This window comes from Crocodylus porosus, unplaced genomic scaffold, assembly GCF_001723895.1.
Source record: "Crocodylus porosus isolate Cpor-Errol unplaced genomic scaffold, CroPor_comp1, whole genome shotgun sequence".
NCBI classification, from domain to species: domain Eukaryota; kingdom Metazoa; phylum Chordata; order Crocodylia; family Crocodylidae; genus Crocodylus; species Crocodylus porosus.
In genome coordinates this window covers 6,131,293-6,151,146 of record NW_017728911.1, presented here as the reverse complement: position 1 = coordinate 6,151,146, position 19,854 = coordinate 6,131,293, and the positions used below count along the sequence as shown (strand labels likewise).

Below are 19,854 nucleotides of genomic sequence, written 5' to 3'. Positions count from 1 at the left end.
GCAGCATGGCTCGGCAGGGTGCCATGTGCTGTCTAGGAGCTGGGGTGGCTCCAGCAGTTGGCCAGAGCCCAGCAGCGCTCAGCCCCAGCTCCCAGACATCCTGTGTACAACACCCTGCCAAGACACAATGCAACAGCTGCCGCATGGGTGCCAAGCTGGGGGGGTGTGGGGGGCCCTGCCATGAGCCCCTAATTGCTGTTGCTGCAGCCAGTGAGTATAGGTTTGGGTTTTTTTGGTTTTGTTTTAAAGTGCCGGGAGGCTGGGGCTAGGCAGGGCAGCCATGGGGGTTTCTCTCACTCCTCCTCTGGCTGTGCCTGCCTCTGCCCTGGCAGGGAGAGCTGTAGGAGAAGCCCCCATGGCTGCCCTACCCAGCCCAAGCTTCCAGGCACTTTAAAAGGAGGGCTGTGCCAACTCCTCCCAGGGGCACCTCCAAAACATTTCGAAATATTTGAAACATTTCCAAAATGTTTTGGATGGTTTCATTTTGAGATGTTTCAGAGTCTTCTGTTTCATTTAGGATTTGGTGTTTCAGGTGCCGAAACACCTCCAAAATGAAATGGCTGCCGAAATTTCATGCAGCCCTACCATCTATGACTTTTGAGGTTTGGACAGATGAAACAATGCTAATTGATAGGAAAAGGTGAGACTGATCCTATAACTGTTCTGTGTTTCTGCTCTATCTAATCATAAGTGGAAGCTAAAGCATAGTAATTTTGCACCTGTTTTACACTAGTCTAAACTGCCTTGATTTAGCTTCACTTCCTATGGGGCAGGAGCCGATACATGAAACACTGGCAATATGTCAGATGACACACTCAAACTATTAGGCTATGGACAGAAGTTGTACATAAACCAGTTTAAGTGATCAGAAATTGGTTTAAACCTGTACCAGAACAGAGGTTCAGTGAACATAAATCAATTTCAGAATGGCTGGAACTGTTGTATGATAAACCTTGTTGAATGTAGTATCAAATTTAATTGATTTGGGTTAAATTAGTTTGTGAAGCTTCTGCCCCACACCCCTTCCTGGTTCAAGTTAAATCACAGTCCCCCCCCAGCATCCCCCAATAACGGCCAAAACTTGTTAAAGAGAAGGTTCAGGCTGGACATCAGGAGATATGACTTTACAGTAAGGGCTGCCAGGCTCTGGAACAGGCTCCCAAGGGAGGTGGTGCTTTCTTCTACCTTGGGGGTCTTTAAGAGGAGGCTGGACAGATATTTGGCTGGGGTGATATAACCCTGGCACCCGTTCCTGCCCAGGGCAGAAGGTCGGACCTGATGATCTGTTTAGGTCCCTTCCAACTCTAAGCAGTATGATACTATGATCCCAACATGCTTTTCAGCCCTGGGCTGGACCGGACTGTGCTGTCTGCTCCAGAGGCAGGGCTGGCCCCAGTCCTCTGCTCCCCAGCTGGAGCAGTAAGTGCTGGCTGACAAGGGAATGGGTGGCAGGGGGACTGATCCCTGCCCCCCCACCCGCCGGGCAAACCCCGGGTGGGATCTGGGACCAGGGTTAAACACCCCTTCCCCCACTTAAACTTACTGCTGGCTGCAACTGTGGCCTACAAATCCCAGAGGCACCTGGAAGCAGGAAGAAGTGATGAGCAACCCTGCAGAATCTTGGTGCTATGATTTTGGACTGCAAATCACAGAGACCTTGGGGGGGCAGCAGGAAGAGGAAGTGAGCACACAGCAAGAGAGCCCTGCTCTAGCCCTCCCAGCTTCTCACCTGAGCCGCAGCTCATGGCAGCTGCATTTCCTGAATCATAGGTAAATAAATGGCTGTTCACTTCTGTTTCAATTTACTTTGTGCACCTTGACCAACCTACAAAGACTGAATCGATTCAGCCTTGGACTTTTTGACTGTCTGTACCTAGCTCTAATGCCCCAACCCAAACATACCAACTGGTACAGCTGCTTCAGTCATCTCCCACCTTGGATGAATAACCACCAAAGGTTTTAGTGTAACGTTTGTGTAGGTATACATAGGTGAATATGTACAAGAGGGGTGAGGCGAGGGAAATGCAGAACTTGTAAGGCTACCCAAGGAATTGTAATTAAACACGTTTCTCTCCAGACCTCTCCTCATAATATGATTTCTCATATGATAGTATCTCATAAATCTTGATTATTGAGCCTCTTAGGATGTTAATTTAGATGGGAGTATTACATTCTAGGAAGTAATGTCCTGTGCTTAGGCCACAACCATTTTTCAAATATTAATAACCCGACTGTTTTATTATTATTTTTAAATAGCAAAATGGCTTCACCTGGATTATAACCACTCACCCAGAAACAGTTTAATTCTAAAAGTCAAACTTACTTTTTGGTGAGAAAAGTACAAAAGAGCGCTATACTATATTTTATGCAATCCAAGGAGTCTTGAAGGATTCTCAGTGCCACTTACCTAGCTCCTAATAACACTTCTTTCCTCACACTGAGGTGAATGGGGTTGCATTTACTCCAAAACCAATTCATACTTCCCTATTAAAAGGTTAGAAGGTTGGTTAAATAGAAACACAAAAGTTTATTTTTCTTTCCTCTCATGAAAAGACCAGAGGCAAAGGATCAAGATGACTAAAAAATAAAAGGATCTTAAGAAGACCACCCAAACATTTTTTTTTTTTGGGGGGAGGCAGGGAGGAAAAGGGGGAGTAGGTGGAGGAAGGACATGGATACAAGCTATTTGTGGTTCAATTTTCAGAAGCATAGTGCATCTACTGCTGCACTGGAGATCAGAGGAACACATCAGTGCTCTGTGCCTCTGAAAAAGCAGACTGTTAATTTATTTTAATTGCTACTAAGCCTAAAACTACAAAAGTCCACTTAAGGTGTTGTGCAGGAGCCCTGAAAACAGGGGCCTCAGAAATATACTTGAACCTCAGATGCAAAGTTCTAGACCAGATCCAGTCTTTCCCAAATCTTAGTGCACAAGCATATGCCTACATTTGGGCTATTTGGATCTGTGTTGGTTTTTGCTTCTTTGTGGGACAGCATTATAGAAAAGTAGAAACATAGGGCCAAAAGGAACCTCAATGGGTCATATAGTGCAGGGACAATCAAGCTGCAGCATGCATGCTGTAAGTGGCACTGGCAGGCTGTGTGTGGCATGCAGCAGGCTGGGGAGGGGACAAACAGCATAGTGGAAGATGGGGCAGGGAGCAGAAGGCAGAGTAGAAAGCCAGTAGACTGGGTAGGGAAAGGCAATAAGAGTGGCACTCAGGAAAGGTACAGGGCTGTCTTGTGGCATGTCTGCCAAAAAGGTTGGGCCCCACTAGTCTCATCCAGCCCCCAGCCCTTAAGCAAGATCAATGGTATTTAAAACAATCCCTGACATATGCTGTCTAACCTGTTCTTCAAAATCTCCCATAGTAGCCTGTAGCTATTTGTAGTCATGTGTCACTATCCTTATAGTTGAAAGCTTTTCCTGCTTACTAACCTAAATCAGCTTTGCTTTAAATTAAGCTGGTTTCTTTGCATTTCCTTCAGGGGATCACTGGTTTCTAACTACCTTTTGTACAAATTTGAAAACTGTCATCATGTTCATTTTCTCTCCCAGTCTTCTCTTTTGTAGACCAAAAAGCCTAGTTCCTTCAATGTTTCTTTTTAAGTCCCATTTTCTAAACCTCTTACAATTCTTGTCACGCTGGTGTAGAATCTATCCAAGTTGCCTACATTTTTCTTGGATGCAGTGCCCCAAAACAACTCCAGCTGAGGTCCCACCAGTGTGGAGCAGAATGGATTAATGACCTCCTGTGTCTTATCTATAATACTTCTGTTAATGCAACTTGGAATGAGATTTGCTTTTTTTGTGGCAGAATCACATTGTTGACAGTGAGATCCACTGTACCCCAGATATTTTTCTGCAGTACTGTATAGATCAGGGCCATCTGCAGAATTTTGAATCTAAATATATAATATAGCTTCTCATGGCTCAAGCATTTTCAGATTTGAGATTTTGTTTCAAGCCCATATTTATTTAGAATGGAACCATTAACCCATCCTCTAAAGGGACATCTGAGATTAGCATTGTAGCAAAGAAATATACATGTAAAAAGCTAAAGCCTGCAACCGCTGAAATCAATGACACAATGACCACTGCGTTCAATGAAAACAGGTTTTTCTCCTTCATATTTTGTGAAAAAAGAAAAAAAACACTTTCTCTTGAAGCAGTTTTAACTTAATCCTGTAAAGCACACAGCAAGGACACTTTCTCAGCTAAGCAGCTATTGTTTTATACAGACAAAATGATGCGTCTGTGAATGTGCGTGTGCCCTGTACAAAAGGCAATGGAAGAACTCAGTTCTGATTAGGGGATGCTTCTTCTGTTCTGTCTTTTGTTTACAAACAATATAATGTGAGAATTGAAAGAGGCAGCTTGGTTTTTTAAGGCTGATTAAACTGCTGACTACAGAAACAGGAAGATTTGTACAATACATATAGTGTAATTGATAAAAGAGAATGAAAAACCAAATCATCTCCAAACATGGGAGTGTGAAGACCAATCAGACTCCTATCTGAATTCATAGAAGCAACAGAGACAAATGAAGTTTTTCTGTGAATATGTTCAGAGTCATTTTAAAAAACAAACTTTATTAATGGGCTGTCACTGCATTCCTTGCAATCAGAAACAGAGATACCAACTGGGAACAAGCACCTTAGCGTGTCTTCATTTACCATATTGTTGTTTCTATTCAAACCTTCAATGCGTTCTTCTACTTCAAAATCAAGGTGGAGATCTCTGGTCTTATATTACTGATGGCTACTGTCTTATGTATTTTAATGGCTATACTGACAGAAAGTATTTTATATTTTTAAGAACAACTCCAAACTGTGACCTAACATTTTAAAAATAGTATGTGGGAATGTAACCTTTTGAGTCGCAATGTTTAATGAGAATCATGTAAAAGTAAACCTTATCACCACTTCTAAAAAATTTAGAGGAAAGTAAATTGTGGTCTGTGAAATCTGATGGCCTTGCAAATAGGTGTTTGAGACTGTCTACCATTCAAAGGTGTTCAGTGTGAAGTCTTTTCTCTGTTAGTGACTGTCCCCTACCAAAGGTAAGAGAAAATACACAATCCAGGCCCTTGTAGAGGATTTCCAATGCCTGCCCTGTCCTTCTACCACACCATATCAGAAAACAATAGGATTCCTGTTTTCTTTGTGCCCAACTCTGAAGCTTATTGCTAAGGTCCAGGAAAGGAAGAAGATGGAGCCATATCTGCCAAGTGATCTAAAGGAGCAAAATGACCAAAGGTACAAGGTTGGGCTGTTTAGCAACTAGCCTAATGAAACACATGCAACTTGAGCTCTGAAGGCACAATATATGATAATAAAATGTATCAGTCTAGTAAGGCAAATCCCACGTTTCTTGTACTAAAAAAGAATGTGTTAACAGGTATTTTCAATGACCTCTACATACTGTGAAAGAAAATCATGGGAAGAGAAAAGGGAAAGAAGGTATGAATATTAAATTCTAAGTATATGACCTCCTCTTTTTATCCACTGGTGTCTTATCAATATACATCCTCAGTAGTTGAGGCCCTTGCAATCCTGTTGCTGGAAGCGTACAAGAGTTGGTTCTTTGCACTTCACCATTTTCATGTTCTTTTTCCTCCAACAAAGCAAGAATTTCACACTCCAAACCTCATAAAATGCTCTGCATTAGCTTTTATTTTTCCATTATGGGTCCAGGCAGTTTAGCATGCCATCAGTTGACTTCTACTTTACCAGCAGGGAATCTCATTTTTACTAAGTCCTATGCATTTTACAGGGCCTCAGCAAACTTTAAGTGAGATAGATATTGTGGGGAATGAATTGTAGAGTGATGAAAATGAGAAATACTGAAGATCACAAACACTTACCATCTGTGCTACTTTGGTGTATGACACAAAGGCACAACTGCAAAGGAGACACAGTGTAAAATGAAAGCTTGCTAATCCCAAACTTATATCTTGTACTTGGCACAACCTGCTTGTAAAAGTCTAGTTTGACCACTGACTGATCTTGTTTCCCTGATCCAGCCTTGGAGTATTACTTTACTTTTGCTGGTGTGCCATCCCATGCAATGGTTGATGTACTAAGAATAGATTAATAGTTTAATGTATAAAATTGCAGCTCTGTGAAAATGAGAAGATGTTGTGGGGTTGTGATGATCTTTCCTAAGATTTATGTCAAGGTCATTCAATCTAGAGTCTAAATTACCAAAAAATACCATCATAGCTTAAGCAGCCAGCCACAGAGTGGAAAGAAGTTATTTCAGTAGAATGCAGCCAGGCAACATTTATTTTTCTGCTCTGTTCTACTGTATACCTAGGGGACCCAGCTTAGTATTAGGTCTTGTGGCTAGAGGAGCTCCCAGTGCCCTTGAAGAAGGGCTCAAAATATAGCAAAGTTATGGAATAGTGCATTTCCCTTTTCATTTGCTCACTGTTGAACCATCCTGTGTACCTCTTCATCATCTCTGCATCTCTCTACCTAAGCTACCTTGCAAGACAGGTGTGCAGACAGAACAGATATACTGTAGGTCATGGACTCATGCTTCCTTTTGCCTCACAGTTCAAAGTGGCTTCTAAACTATGATTTCTGGTTCCTGGTTATGTAGCACTGTTTGATAATTTCCAGTGCTGTTTCTGTCTTGACAGTGCTTGATACCAAATTTTAGAAGTGGAAGCAGTTTCCTCCACATCACTAATCATAATAACCCACATCTGTAACTCATACCAGATACTCCTGCTCAGTGACTACTTTTAATCTGGTTTGTGCCCTTTCATTTAGGTCCCCGTTGTGACTGCTTTACTTGGAATGGTCTGGGATAACTCCCAATGCTCATGTGAACCAAGGAGCACTTGTCCAATCTGCTTTACAAAAAACTAGTCTGCTGGCTCATTTCTATTTCGCTGTAACTTTTTTACCATTAATTTGGAATTACAGATAAGAATGCTGTTCCACTGCCGAAGAAAGCCATGCCCATGATCTCCTAGATCTATAAAATACTTAGTAAATAGATCTGGACTGGTAATAAAAACAAATAGCTAAGGAGGAGGAGGAATTTTATAAAAAAACTTTTTTTCTAATGGGACTCTTGTTTTGGCCTGCTTGAAAAACAATGTTTTCATCCTGATTGGAGCCATTACTTTGGTTTATAGTAAGCCAAAGTAATTTTCCACATGGCTTTCTCTGTACTTGTTTGTCACAGGACATTTACTAGTATAAGACTAGGGGGAAGAGAAGAACACTCAGCCAACAGTCAAAACTGCACACTCACTTATTCTGCAGACAAGAAGGTTCTGGTACATGCCATGGTTAAACCAGTGTACCCTTATAAGAAGTTATACTCCTGCAATATCTCTAGACCATACAGGATGAGCTTGGCAGAGGCTGGTTTTCTCCCACACATATCAGACTGCCATTATTTATTAAAATCAACAGAATATAAAGACAAAGTGCATTAAACTGTACAGAAGGTGCATTCTATCCAGATGCATTTGAAAGACTCAAACCATCAGTAGTCAAAAGTAGGTAAAGTCTTACTCTTAAGACTATTTGAACACAGTTATTGCATTTTGCAAAACAACAACTCTGCTTTTTGGAAGCACCATTGCATAATTTTTTGGCTTGTGTTTTAAAACACAACATTTTGTTTGCTTCATTATCTTGTCTTCTATAAAGCAATAACAAAAAGGAAAAAAGGAAAAAAAACCCTATTCCACTATTAAAACCTCTTTTAGATCCTCTATGAACTCAAAGAGCTTAGTACCAGTTTGCCAAACTGTGGGCCAGAGTCAGATCTACTGAAGTCAATGGCACTATACAAATTCACAATGTGTCAACATCTGGCCCTGTATTATATTGTTTTAAGACATTTTCCAAGAGCATGTGTGTAACATCTGCGGCTCTAAATAGGTTAATAATAAGCAGACCACGTAATTTATTCATTGAAGTATTAGTACTTTTTCACTTTAAAATCTTGGACATTTTAATTGTCGTGGGTTAAAATGCTAGGGATGTATAGTAGCTAATTGTTGACACAGAATTCCAACATTTATTTTGTATAAAAAACTATCCAAGTAAAACCAGTAACCTTCTATTTTTGCCAACTATCTTCCTTAACAACAGCCCAATGGGGTTTTTTTTTTTATTATATGATATGCTTTAGAAAAAAGTTGATCTTGGACTGAGATTGAGATCTTCTATGTCCAGTGCAGCCTGGAACTAAATTTTATGAAAGAGTTATAAACCCTTTTAAATCTGAGTTTAAAATAAAACCTTTACCTATGTTAAATAATAAACACATGCATCAAAGAAGCATACAGCTAAAGAAAGCCCATCTTGGAGGAAAGCATAATGTTTAAAGCATGTGAAAGGAAGAAAATGAAAAGACAACAGCAATCCCTTGAGCTAGCACTGCTTGCTTTATAAAGAGATCAGTGTGCATTTGTACTGAAAGCATCTTCTTATATCAGTACAGGCATACCTCGGAGATATTGCGGGTTTGGTTCCAGACCACCGCAATAAAGCAAATATCGCAATAAAGTGAGTCACACTAATTTTTTGGTTTCCCAGTGCATATAAAAGTTATGTTTACACTATACTGTAGTCTATTAAGTGTGCAATAGCATTGTGTCTAAAAAAAATGTACATACCTTAATTAAAAAATACTTTATTGCTAAAAAATGCAAAGTGACCAAATGCTGTTGCAAAAATGGTGCTGATAGACTTGCTTGGCGCAGGGTTGCCACAAACCTTCAATTTGTAAAAAACGCAATATCTGCAAAGCGCAATAAATTGAAGCGCAATAAAACGAGGTATGCCTGTATAGCACATTGACTACTAGAGACATTATTTTCAAGCAGAACTTTTCCCTCTCATCATGATAGCACAACAATCCATAATAACCTCTGGCTCAGTTGCATTTTATGGATTCTTCACTCACTTGAGAGACCATCACACCTATTAGGCTGCAATAAATTCTTGTTAGTTTGTGAACTGATTTTCAAGATAAGAACTGGGGAGGTAACAAAATAAAAATACAGTATGTATTTGGCTAGGCTGGCTAGTTGCTCTTATTCATTCTCTGGCTCTGTATCCTTGATAACTGCTTTTCTTTTAAATATATTATAAATTACTCAAAAGCAGCATAAATCCGATGCTTTAAGTTACCTTCTTCAATAAAACAGTTTTGGTCAGTGTTTAACAGAATACTTCCTTCTTAAAAAACGCTGGCTAAATAACACCACATGAAAGTAATATATTTTCTGGACAGATTATTTTTGCATCATTGCAAGCAAAACCAACCAATCCGTCAATACTAGAGCACTGATTCTGCAACCAGACAATAATATATCATAACATTATTCATGTCCTGGTTCTCAGCTGTTTTGAGTCACTGTGCTGCTCATTAGACCTTCTTGTAATAGCAACCACACTACAGTTTTAATCTTTACAACAACAGCTGACTTGGCTGGCTGAATAAATATAAACCCAACAGAACATGGCAGTTCTGTATAACCCTTTTTAAGGAGATGCTTCATCAAGTTCAGGGCCATTTTCACATCAAGCAAGTTAGTATCAACATCCTACCCTTGCACGTTCTTATTCTGTCTTAATAAGTAAAGATAGTTGGGAAGGTGATAAACTTTTGTACTTTTGTGCATCCACCTTCCACCAAGTTCATTATGCTTTATGAGGAATAATGAATTAAGGCTTTTGACTCCCAAGTGAGATAAGAAACATCATAAGTTGCATTTTAAACATTGGGAAATTGAGTCAAACAGGTTCAGTGTCTTGTTTAAGGTCAACAAGGAAATCAATGATAGGGCCATGAACAGACCATAGGTTTTCTGACTCCCAGTAAATGCTCTTTCCTATCAGCCAAGTATCAGCATCTAAAGAACAGTGCAAGTATTGCACTGATAAGCAAAGTAAGCAAGTTTCCTTTATAAATTAAAAAAGACAACACCTTCATTTGATAAGGCATGTCACCAGTTGTTCAGTTAATTATTAAAGTGATAAAGCTTCGGGATTCTCACTGGCAAAATGAAACATAAAATAAGAATAAGAACAAAACTTTTCTCTTCCTGAACTACAACACTAACCAATCAACATTACCAGGGTCTGTTAATTTTTAATAGATAAGACAACACTGACAGCAAGAAAGGGCTCCAGAATGGATAGTAATGAATAGCTACTGATAATGTAAAGATTTGTAAGGGAGTGTAAAAAAATGCTAATTGAACACATGCATAAATAAAATCCACAGCTGGAGTCTTAGGCAGAGAAACTTTTGAAATCACTTCAATTAAAAATAAGAATTCAGTGCGTCTATACGCAGATTAACTGAAAGGTGCTATTACTACACATTTCCAAAGGCTGCTTGTGGTCTTTACATTAAAAACCCAGCTGTTTTCATCTCCCTCATTGCATTAAACAACAGGCATGCTAAACAGGAACAGACCTAGTAGTTGTTAAAAATAGTTTTATAGTGACTAGTTTGACAGTTTATTCAACAAAACCCTGTTGAATAAACTGTCAAACTAGTCACTATAAAAAGAACCCACTTCTGTTGATAAGGTGCAGTACAATTGGGTCTAGTGTAATATAGTTATCATTATAATTGCTTTTGTATTATTGATGGTTGAAATAACTGTTTTTGGAATTGTCTTACCTTTACTGCATAACAGTTAAGTGGATCTTTTGCATAAGAAGCTGAGTAGTAAACTGCATCACCTGCCTCACAACATGGCTTGTCACTGGTTAGCCTGAAGTCTGACCAGCTGTCCACCCCAAATCGAAGCTGGTCTTTTTGGCCAGCCATGAAAATGTCTTCACATTTGTTCGCCAGCTTCTTCAGTGAATCAGTGTGAAGGTTTCGGATTTTGCCTACCACCTCCTCTCGGTTCTCAATGCCTCGATAAAGTGCTTGCCTCTGTGGTTTCTGGATACTCTTGCCTTGTTTCATCTGAGAGAGATGCCTCCCTGACAGAGACTCCATACTGTTGGAGCACCTGTCCTTAATACTGATAGTGGTTAGACTGGAAACACTGTTGGCTGCTGAGGTGGTTTTTCTTCCTTTTTCTAGGGGCCTGTCCAAGGAATCTCCAGACTCATTGTCCAGTGCCTTGAGCTCCAAGCTGACTGAAGAGCAGGCACTGCTCGCTTCCCAGTTGGTGTCAATGTCATAGGTGGGATTAGCCACAATACACAGATTGCTTTCAAGGGTTTGCTTCTGGAGTTCTCTAGGTGTTGGCTCTGTATTTGCTCTTAAAATGGTCTTCTTTGGCAGTGGAGGTGGTGTTGGTTTCAGGTTAGTTGCTTCAAGATCTGCTACTCCTCCAAAAGCAATAGCATCATCCATAGCTCCCTTTGGGTGCCGGGGTTGCTTTGGTGGTATCATGGCTGCCCTGGACTGCCCTGTGCAATGAGAAAATACAAAACCTTTAGAACACTGTCCATTTACAGTGACAGCATCTTATACTTCTGTATGCAGGGTGAATAACAGGGAAGTGAGAAACTAGCTTGATGACTTAGAACAGGGGTGGCCAACTTGCAGAACAAGTGCCACAAGTGGCACAGGCAGCTTGTGTATGTGGCACATGGTAGATTGGGGAGGGAAAAAACAGTACAGTGGCAGATGGGGCAGGAAGCAGAAAGCAGACATCAGATCATGCAAGCAGCATGTAGCAGGAAGCAGAAAAAAAGCAGCAGCTTGGTGAGGGAGCAGCAGATTGGGTAAGGGAAAGGCATTTGAGTGGAACTTGGGTAGAATGTTAGGCTAATTTGTGGCAAACCTGCCAAAACGGTTGGCCCCTTGAAGGTTCCTCAATCCACATGAGGAAAAAAATGTGAAGGTGCAAGCCTAGAAACTAAGAAAACTGGACCAACAGTGTCTACATACTATCTTATAAAGATTGCTTTGACTTGTTTTCAGTACCCGTGAGTAATAACTAGGCCGACACATAAAACTGTTCAGTTATGCTGCCATCTTATATCTCCCAAGCTTAGTTAAAAGACAAAGGAACATGCAAGTCAAAAGGAATGCAAGTCAAGCCCAGCATTCTGGCCCAATTCCAACGCTAGTAATTGCATTCTACCTCCCTTCATTCCCCTGCAGCCAATCGATTACAATGTTCTTCCTCACTTCCTGTTCGAAGCTGCTAGTAGGCAGCTTCTGTATTTCATTCCTGTGGTGACAATGTTTCACTGGTGAGTGATGTGATCTCTTTTAATATTTTCTCACTTTAAGATCATTTGGTCAGGAAAGTGAAACATATCTTCAAATTATTATTGTTATAAAATATAACCCAATAAACCTGGGAGAAGAATTATACTGGGGCTGCTCAACTCTTAAGTGGCAGGGGCTGGGGCTGCAGCCTGGGAGACCTCATTTCCATACCATCTATGTGGGAGCCCCCCCACCTCCTAACACACTGCTGCACAGCACTGTGGGCTGTGCTACCCCTCTTACAATGCACGGAGGTGGGAGCAGCATGCAAATGCTGTTGGTGGGGAGAGCTGGTGGTTGCTAGAAACCACAGCAGCAGCAGCAGCAGAGAGAGGAGGAGAGGAAGGGAAGAGGTAGGGTAGGAGCCCAGGGCCTGCACATTAACCTCTTGTGGGTACATGCGACCCCTGGGCCACCAGTTAGACAGCCCTGAATGATACAGTACAGATATCCAGGCAGTGATGTCAGAGATAATCAAGTTTGTCAGGAGATTTAATAATAACTTCAAGGCAAACAATGTTCAAGGTTCAAGGTAACTTCAAGGTTAAGAATGTAAGCCAACCCCCAGCTGAAATTGATGAGACTTTTGCTAGTAATTTTAGTAAAAGTAGGATCAGGTTTGTGGATTACAGAGGTAAGTCTTTATCCCCTAATATAAAAACATAAAACAACCCCTTCCATTCTCAGAATAGCGACCATCTTTGATACTTCTCCGTGTTGCGAATACTATGTACCTAAATACCTGTTGTAGAACCAGTCAAGAGATTCCTGCCTGAAGTTTCAGATACAGAAATCCCATCCAGTTTACACAGAGAGACTAATTGCTTTCAAATATGTGCATCCTAAAAAGATAAAACTTCCTGATGTGTGTGTTGGGTGAATGTAGAGATGTTGAATGGGGCGACAAATATATATTTTTAAATCACCAAAATCCCAGGAAACAGAGAAAGAATTGGTTGTACACAACAAAACAGATTAAATCAGTGACCAATTCATTACTTCGTGGCAACTAAAGAGTTGCTGGGTGTATAAAAATAAAATGACGCATTTTTTCATTTTTAATAAACCAACTGCTATTTTGACAGAAGTTATTTTATAAATTTTCTACTACATCTGTGAGGATCATTGACCATAATGATAAGGTAGAAAGCCAATTTCTACAATTGCAACAGAGCAGGTATGAAATGATCTCTATATATTTCAGCAAGTGAACATTTCTACTTAGAATGGAATAGCAAGTAAAACGAATTTGAGTCTATCTGACTGTTGGATAAAAATATAGTGCTCTGCTGAATTTCTGTAAATTAGAAATGGGTCTCAACTGAAACACTCAATTCAAACATTGTAAAACTTTGGAAAGGCTTGATTACAGATTTGGACCTCATGACTAAAGCCTGTTTGTAACAGAAATGTATTATGGAAACTTTGAAAAGGGAATATTCTTCCTCAACTTTTAAAATATGCAGTCACAGATGTTAGGAGCTGCACAGAAGCCATGATTACCCCTAATTCTACTGGTCAAAATGTATAAATACCTGGAATACTGGGTTAGACTATGGAAAAGATATTTTAATTGAGAAGATTCAGGAAGACTGTATTTCTTGGTACTATGAAAGGCAGTGGAAAGCCACAAATAGTAAAACCCTGTATCCAGAGTTTTTTTCAGTTGTTCTCTGATAATGACACTGAGAGAGCCACCATCACAAATTATCATTGAGCAATTCAACTAACTCAAAAAACAACTTTAGAAAAGCCTATGCATTTTGCAATAAGCTCTAATTTTCCAGTGGTTAAAACTGAGTTTTGACCAGGAAGGAACTGTACAAATAAGGTCTTCCTAGATCACTGATTCTCAGCCAAGAGTGATATGGGGTACCATCCAGTGTTAACACTGATAAGTGTACAAACAATTGATATGATCAAGTCAGAGACTTGAAATAGGAATCCATAGTATTAGAAAAATTCTGACCTGTTATGGTCTTTTTGAGTTTTTCAAGAGGAGAATGCTCTATTATTTTTCTGTAGTCAAAAAGAAGTGCAAACTAAGGGCTGGCATTTTTTGAGGGATACCTCAAATCTAAAAAGATTGAGAATCACTGCCATAGAATATCGTCCTCTTCTGCATGATTATCAGGGAAAGCCATACAGAGGTACACTGTAACTTTTCAGCTTCCCCAAAAGAAAACTGTTTAAAGATGTTCAAGGATCCTAGTTTCCTTTTCTCATATCAACACCACACCTGCTGAAAAATGTAACACTTTGGAGATCTTTTAATGCTCTCTGATGATCCATGAACCCTGTTACTGCACTGAGCCTGATCTACTACTCACAATTCTTTCTCCAACTGTATAGAAGAGCTATTGCATACAATCCAGCTAGCCAAACAGTACAGGAACTAGATGAGTAGTTCTCATGCCTTGGAATAGGATGCAGAAAGCAGTGACAAAAGTAACAGCCAAGGGCACAAGACATAAACAGGTCCTCAAAGCACAAAATTAAATGGAACATTCCCTTACATACCTTTGAAAACACTTCTTACATACTTCTTCCTCTTTTTTTACCCATTCAAATATCTCTTAGCTTATACTGGACTCTTTTACTTTTTACAAAATCTGAAGTTTTGAATTCCTTCTCAAGCCCCATTTAGTGTTATCTGCTTTGCTTATTCCAGTGATGGGCAATTATTTCAGCTGGAGGGCCACTTAGTGAGTTTTGGTACACTGTTAAGGGGTCCAAGGGTGGCCCCACTGCTTGACAAGCACACTGCCCCCCTGGTCACCATATTGGGACCGGAAGTCCCACCCCTAACCTCTGATCTTTGCCACTAGAAGTTCCTCCCCTTGCTCTTGGAAATGCTACTTTTGAGAAGGAGGGTTGCCATCTTGGAATTGGAAAAAACCAAACAAATTATATAGTAACAATCAAACATCCATAATAACATGTTTTAACTTCATTTAAAAAAAAAATTTTTGCCCTGATATATGTGTGTTTGCACTGTGTATATATAGAAGTGATTCCATAATAGCTCAAAATGAAGTCTTACTCTTGTATACTGTGTGGGAGGGGTACGGGTAGGGTAATATGGGGTTTATAGGGGGCTGTGGATGTGTGTGTATATGGGGTTTGGGGGAGGGTGTGGGGGTATGTGTGGATGTGGGTGGGTGCGTGGGTATGGGGCTTGTGGGGGCTGTGGGGTATGTGCAGGGGGAGGGTGGCTGGGGGTGTATGTATGGGTACATGTGTGGTCGGGTGTGTGTAGCAGTGAGTACGGCTCCCCCAGAAGCACATGGCTGTGAGTGTGGGGGCTGTTTGGGAGGGTGTGGGTGGATGCAGTGTTTGTGGGGTGTGTGGAGGAGGGTGTGGTTTTGGGGTTTGCAGTGGAGGGTTTGTGGGTACAGTGGGGTGTGCATGGGAGCCCTCCCTCCCCCTGAGCTGGTCAGCACCTGCCCCTGCAACAGCCTGGAGCCCACATTCACTGTGGTGCCTCCCCACCACTGCCAACAGTGTACAGCTCTAGTGCGCTCCATGCCCACTCTGCACTGCCTGGCCGTGGCACATCCTGCCACCTCCTGGACATATAGTGGGGCTGGGGTGGCTCTTTCTGGCTGCCGCCAGTGCTGGCCCCAGCCCCACAATACCAGCAGGGACCTGCGTGCGTGGCTTCAACCCCATGCCTGCTCCAGACTCACCTATCCAGGACAAGCAGCAGCAGCAGTAGCAGCAGCAGCAGCAGGACAGAAACTGTTACTTGGCGCTGGGGAAAAGTAGCCCTCTTCCTCACTGCTGCTGGGCAATTCTTGCGGCAGCCACCCAGAGCCTGCACTGCCCTGTGTCTCCACCATTGCCACCTCTGGGCTGTCCTGTACTGCCATGCTGGGTAGCCCAAAGGTGGCAGTGATGGAAACGCAGGACAGCCTGGCGCAATGCAGGCCCTTGGCAGCTGCTGCAAGAACTGCCCAGCAACAGCAAGGGGGAAGGACCGCTTTCCCTGCATGCTAGGCAACAGTTTCTGCCTGGTGCTGCTGCTGCTGTTGCTGCTGCTCAGCTCAGACTGTCACACAGGTTCAGCTGTGCATGCGCTGGTCCCAGTCACTACTGCAAGGCTGGGGCCAGCGGCAGCAGCAGCTGAAAGGAGCTGCCACTGACTCGGCTGCCTAGAAAACCAGTCCAGCCATGGAGCTGTCCCAGTCCTGCTGCGTGCCTGGGGGTGGCAGGACATGCCATGACCGGGCAGTGTCTCGGCTAGGCAGGACCAAGAGATCTGCTGTGGGCTGGACAAAGCTCCTCTGCAGGCCAGATCCAGCCCATGGGCCATATTTTACCCACCCCTGGCTTATGCCTCCAAATTCGCTTGTCTATTTTTCCCTCCTATCCTCTTCCCCACTGATGCTGCTTGTTTACCACTTTGCTGGTTAAGGGTGAAAGAAGCCATCATGCCTGCATGCTAGTACTTTATCATACATCCTCCTATTATGCATTGCTTTCAGAGCTGATTAAACTGGGGCCTAATGACAGTTATAGGACAGCTCGCAAAGGGATGTACATCTTGAAGGAAAGGAAGGGCACCCTGCAATGGGGGTAAGATTTATAACTGCTTTCCCTGACAGTCTCCTTCCTAACTCCTCCTTCCTCCATAGGACAATCAGATGGAATAGAAGTTTCCACTGGAACCAGATTCTTCCCTCTGTTCAAATTATGCTCTTGCATGGCTATTTGGAATCACGGGCACACAAGTATCACTACAAAGCCTCCTGACAACCCATCTGGTATAGAAAGGGGTGCTTGAAGATTTCTAGTAGTATCAGAGAATTTCACACAAGAGGCAGAACACAGTCACTATCCAAATTGTTCAACCTCAATTTAAACCATTGTCTGGTATTCTCAGTCTGTGGAAATGACTCTGTAAGATCTGTCATGCCACAATGTAGTTTCTTCCCCACAAGACTGAGTTTTTCATAGTCAAATTCAACCAGCTGGATTGTTTGAAAAGCTACATATCTGAGCTGTTTCTGTGCTGAGCCTTTAGCCCTGTAGATTCCTCTCATGCCTGTAAGAAGAAAACTTTCAGCTCAGCTTTCCAAAAGCTTGCTGTAATATTGCCAAGTTCACACTTTTTTTGTATTACGGGTAGTTTTATGAAGAAAATGCTTGTTTTAAATCGTGTATCGCTCTCTCAGGTTGAAAAGAAAAAAGAAACCTTTTAAACTGAGGTTAGCAGCAGAACTCATGTTTCTCCTTCTTGCTGATCACCTCTCAGCCTCCCTCCAGCTTGCTGAACATCCTTCATTTTCTTGCCTCCTGCACAAACTCAACTGCACAAAATTCAGCCTGAAAAAATATTCCTGGAGGTAGATGATGAGATGAAATAGGCTTGATATTAGTTACCTCTTCAAAAAGATCTTTAAAGAGGTTTCCAAACTATGCAAGAGGAAAAAAAGTTAACACTATAATAATTCTCTGAAAAGAATACTGACAGAAGCTGTAAGGATAGCTTGAAGGAATATTGCAGTGCCATAATATCCTCCATCAGAGATCTGCACAGTGCTTTTTAAACATTAACGCATTATGCCTCAAAACACCCTTCTGAGGTAGGGGAAAAAAATCACTAAATTAGCTTTAAAATCTGTAATTTTCTCTAAGCTCCTGATTTATTCTTGCTTTGAAACCTTCACTTCCATTAGCTTATGAAGCTAACATGCCAGCCACCAAAGCTCTAACTTCAGACTATTCCATATTTCTGCATGCCTTCGTGTAATAAATATATACTTTTTTTGTTGTTTCTGCTGCTAAACAACCTCCTTTCTTCTTGTTACTCCAGTTCAGCCAATGTCCATTAAAATATCTGACATACCTATATGCATCACCCATCTTTTCATAGGGAAGTTTTTGAGACTCCAGTTTGCCTGCAGTAAGTAACCTTTGCTGATCTAGGTTAGCTCAGACAAGTTCCTCTGCACTTCTGCCTGATTTCGTTTTCCCATTTGCATAACCATTTAACTGCATGCCCCATTTTTCTTTAAAGTATTTTTTTTACTTACATGTTAAGATCATCTCTGATTCCAGGAAAAAGTGCCTCATGGAATTCAAAATGAACTGTACACACTACTTCTGGGCATGGCCAGGCTATTGCTAAGGTTATTAACTTTCTCAATTTCTTATTTTTCAATGTCTAAAGGAGGAACTGAGATAGGTGAACAGGATCCACAGAGGTGAAATGACTATTAATACACATGAGAGTTCTCAGCAAGGAAGAGAGGTAAAACCTCTTCCTAAACATGGAGAAGGGATGAAAAGCACTGTCTGAAGAGGAGAAAAGAGATCAGTCTTTGAAACGCTTTTTAGGCTTAGGCAAAAGTACAAGGAAATTATGTGGGACTATTTCCAGAAAGAAGGAAATGAAACCTGAGGACAGACAATTCCAAAGAGAAATCTTCCATGAACTCAGTAAAAGATGACAACAAAGTTGAACCAACAACTGGCCATTACACCTGTGCCTGCACTCTTTGCCCTATACAATAGTGTTAATTAATTAAGACAGTATAACCAATTGGACTATCCCTTGTTCTCCAACTTTTTATTTCCACTGCTCAGACATTTCATCTTCTGCACCGTGAAGGAAAGGAGAATGTAATATCCACAAAGTACACTTTATACCCTTATCCCACTATTGTCTCTGTTCTGGTAATTTTTTCTTTGGCTTGGGTATTGCAGCTGATCTGCACATAAATGTTTGCATTATAAAGTAGATTCTGGGAAAGATTCTCTATAATTAGCAGATCAATTATACTGTTCTTCAATACCAAGACAACAATAAATTATTCCTCGATAATCTCTCTTAGCATAACTAATATAAATCATTAGCAAACCATGAGACAGTAAATGCATAAATGTATAATTGTTATCACAAAGTACTACAAAGCAGCAGTTACTTGTAAAGGCCCAATGAACCTGCTACTCTGTAAAATGACACCATACAGAAATTCAGCTGAATAAGAAAGTTTATTATTATTGTATCTTATTCACTTATGGTCCCTATTAAACATTATTAATTTAATAAGGAAGAGCAACCACTAAAATAGAAATCTCTAAGCTAAAGCAAAGGTGCTGTTTAATTTGAACTGAAATGCATGGCCCATCCACACTCACACTGGGACTGTGCCCCCCAGTTGTTCTACTATGAGTAGAAAGTGCTAAAAAAAGTAAGAGCCCCAGGTGCAACAGCTTGTCTGACTGCCTTGACTGCTGAAAGTCCAGCTGCCTTCTCACTCAATAGAACCTTAAAGACCTCATCTGGGCTTTCATATTTATTCTATAAAATGCAGTAAGCAGGTATGATAATCACTATGTGACATTTTACCGTTATTGTTGGCTGACAGATGTCACAGGTACCTGTACTTTGCTTTCAGTATGCTTAAACCACTCTACTGCTATGGTTTACCGAGCTATGTAGTTATTACTTTAACGCACTCCTTGGATAGTGGTATGACTAAGGTTTCTCACAGTCTCTGGCTTAATTCTCAACAATCATACAAAATGTAAACTTTCTCCTGTTATTTACTTCAACTCTGGGGCCTGGGGGCATGGCCACCTCCCCTTGTGGGGTCTGCTCCCCACTGGGGTCTCTGGGG

General features: G+C 41.2%; 1 protein-coding gene across 2 annotated transcripts in view; it reads right to left on the bottom strand.

The window, feature by feature from the left end:
* PEAK1 (pseudopodium enriched atypical kinase 1) overlaps positions 1 to 19,854 on the bottom strand; it is a 99,900-nt gene that overhangs the window by 11,145 nt on the left and 68,901 nt on the right. For both annotated transcript variants that reach the window (XM_019533352.1, XM_019533353.1), the window contains one exon: positions 10,670 to 11,415. In XM_019533352.1, the coding sequence (XP_019388897.1) occupies positions 10,670 to 11,415 (746 nt within the window). The remainder of the gene's footprint in view (positions 1 to 10,669; positions 11,416 to 19,854) is intronic.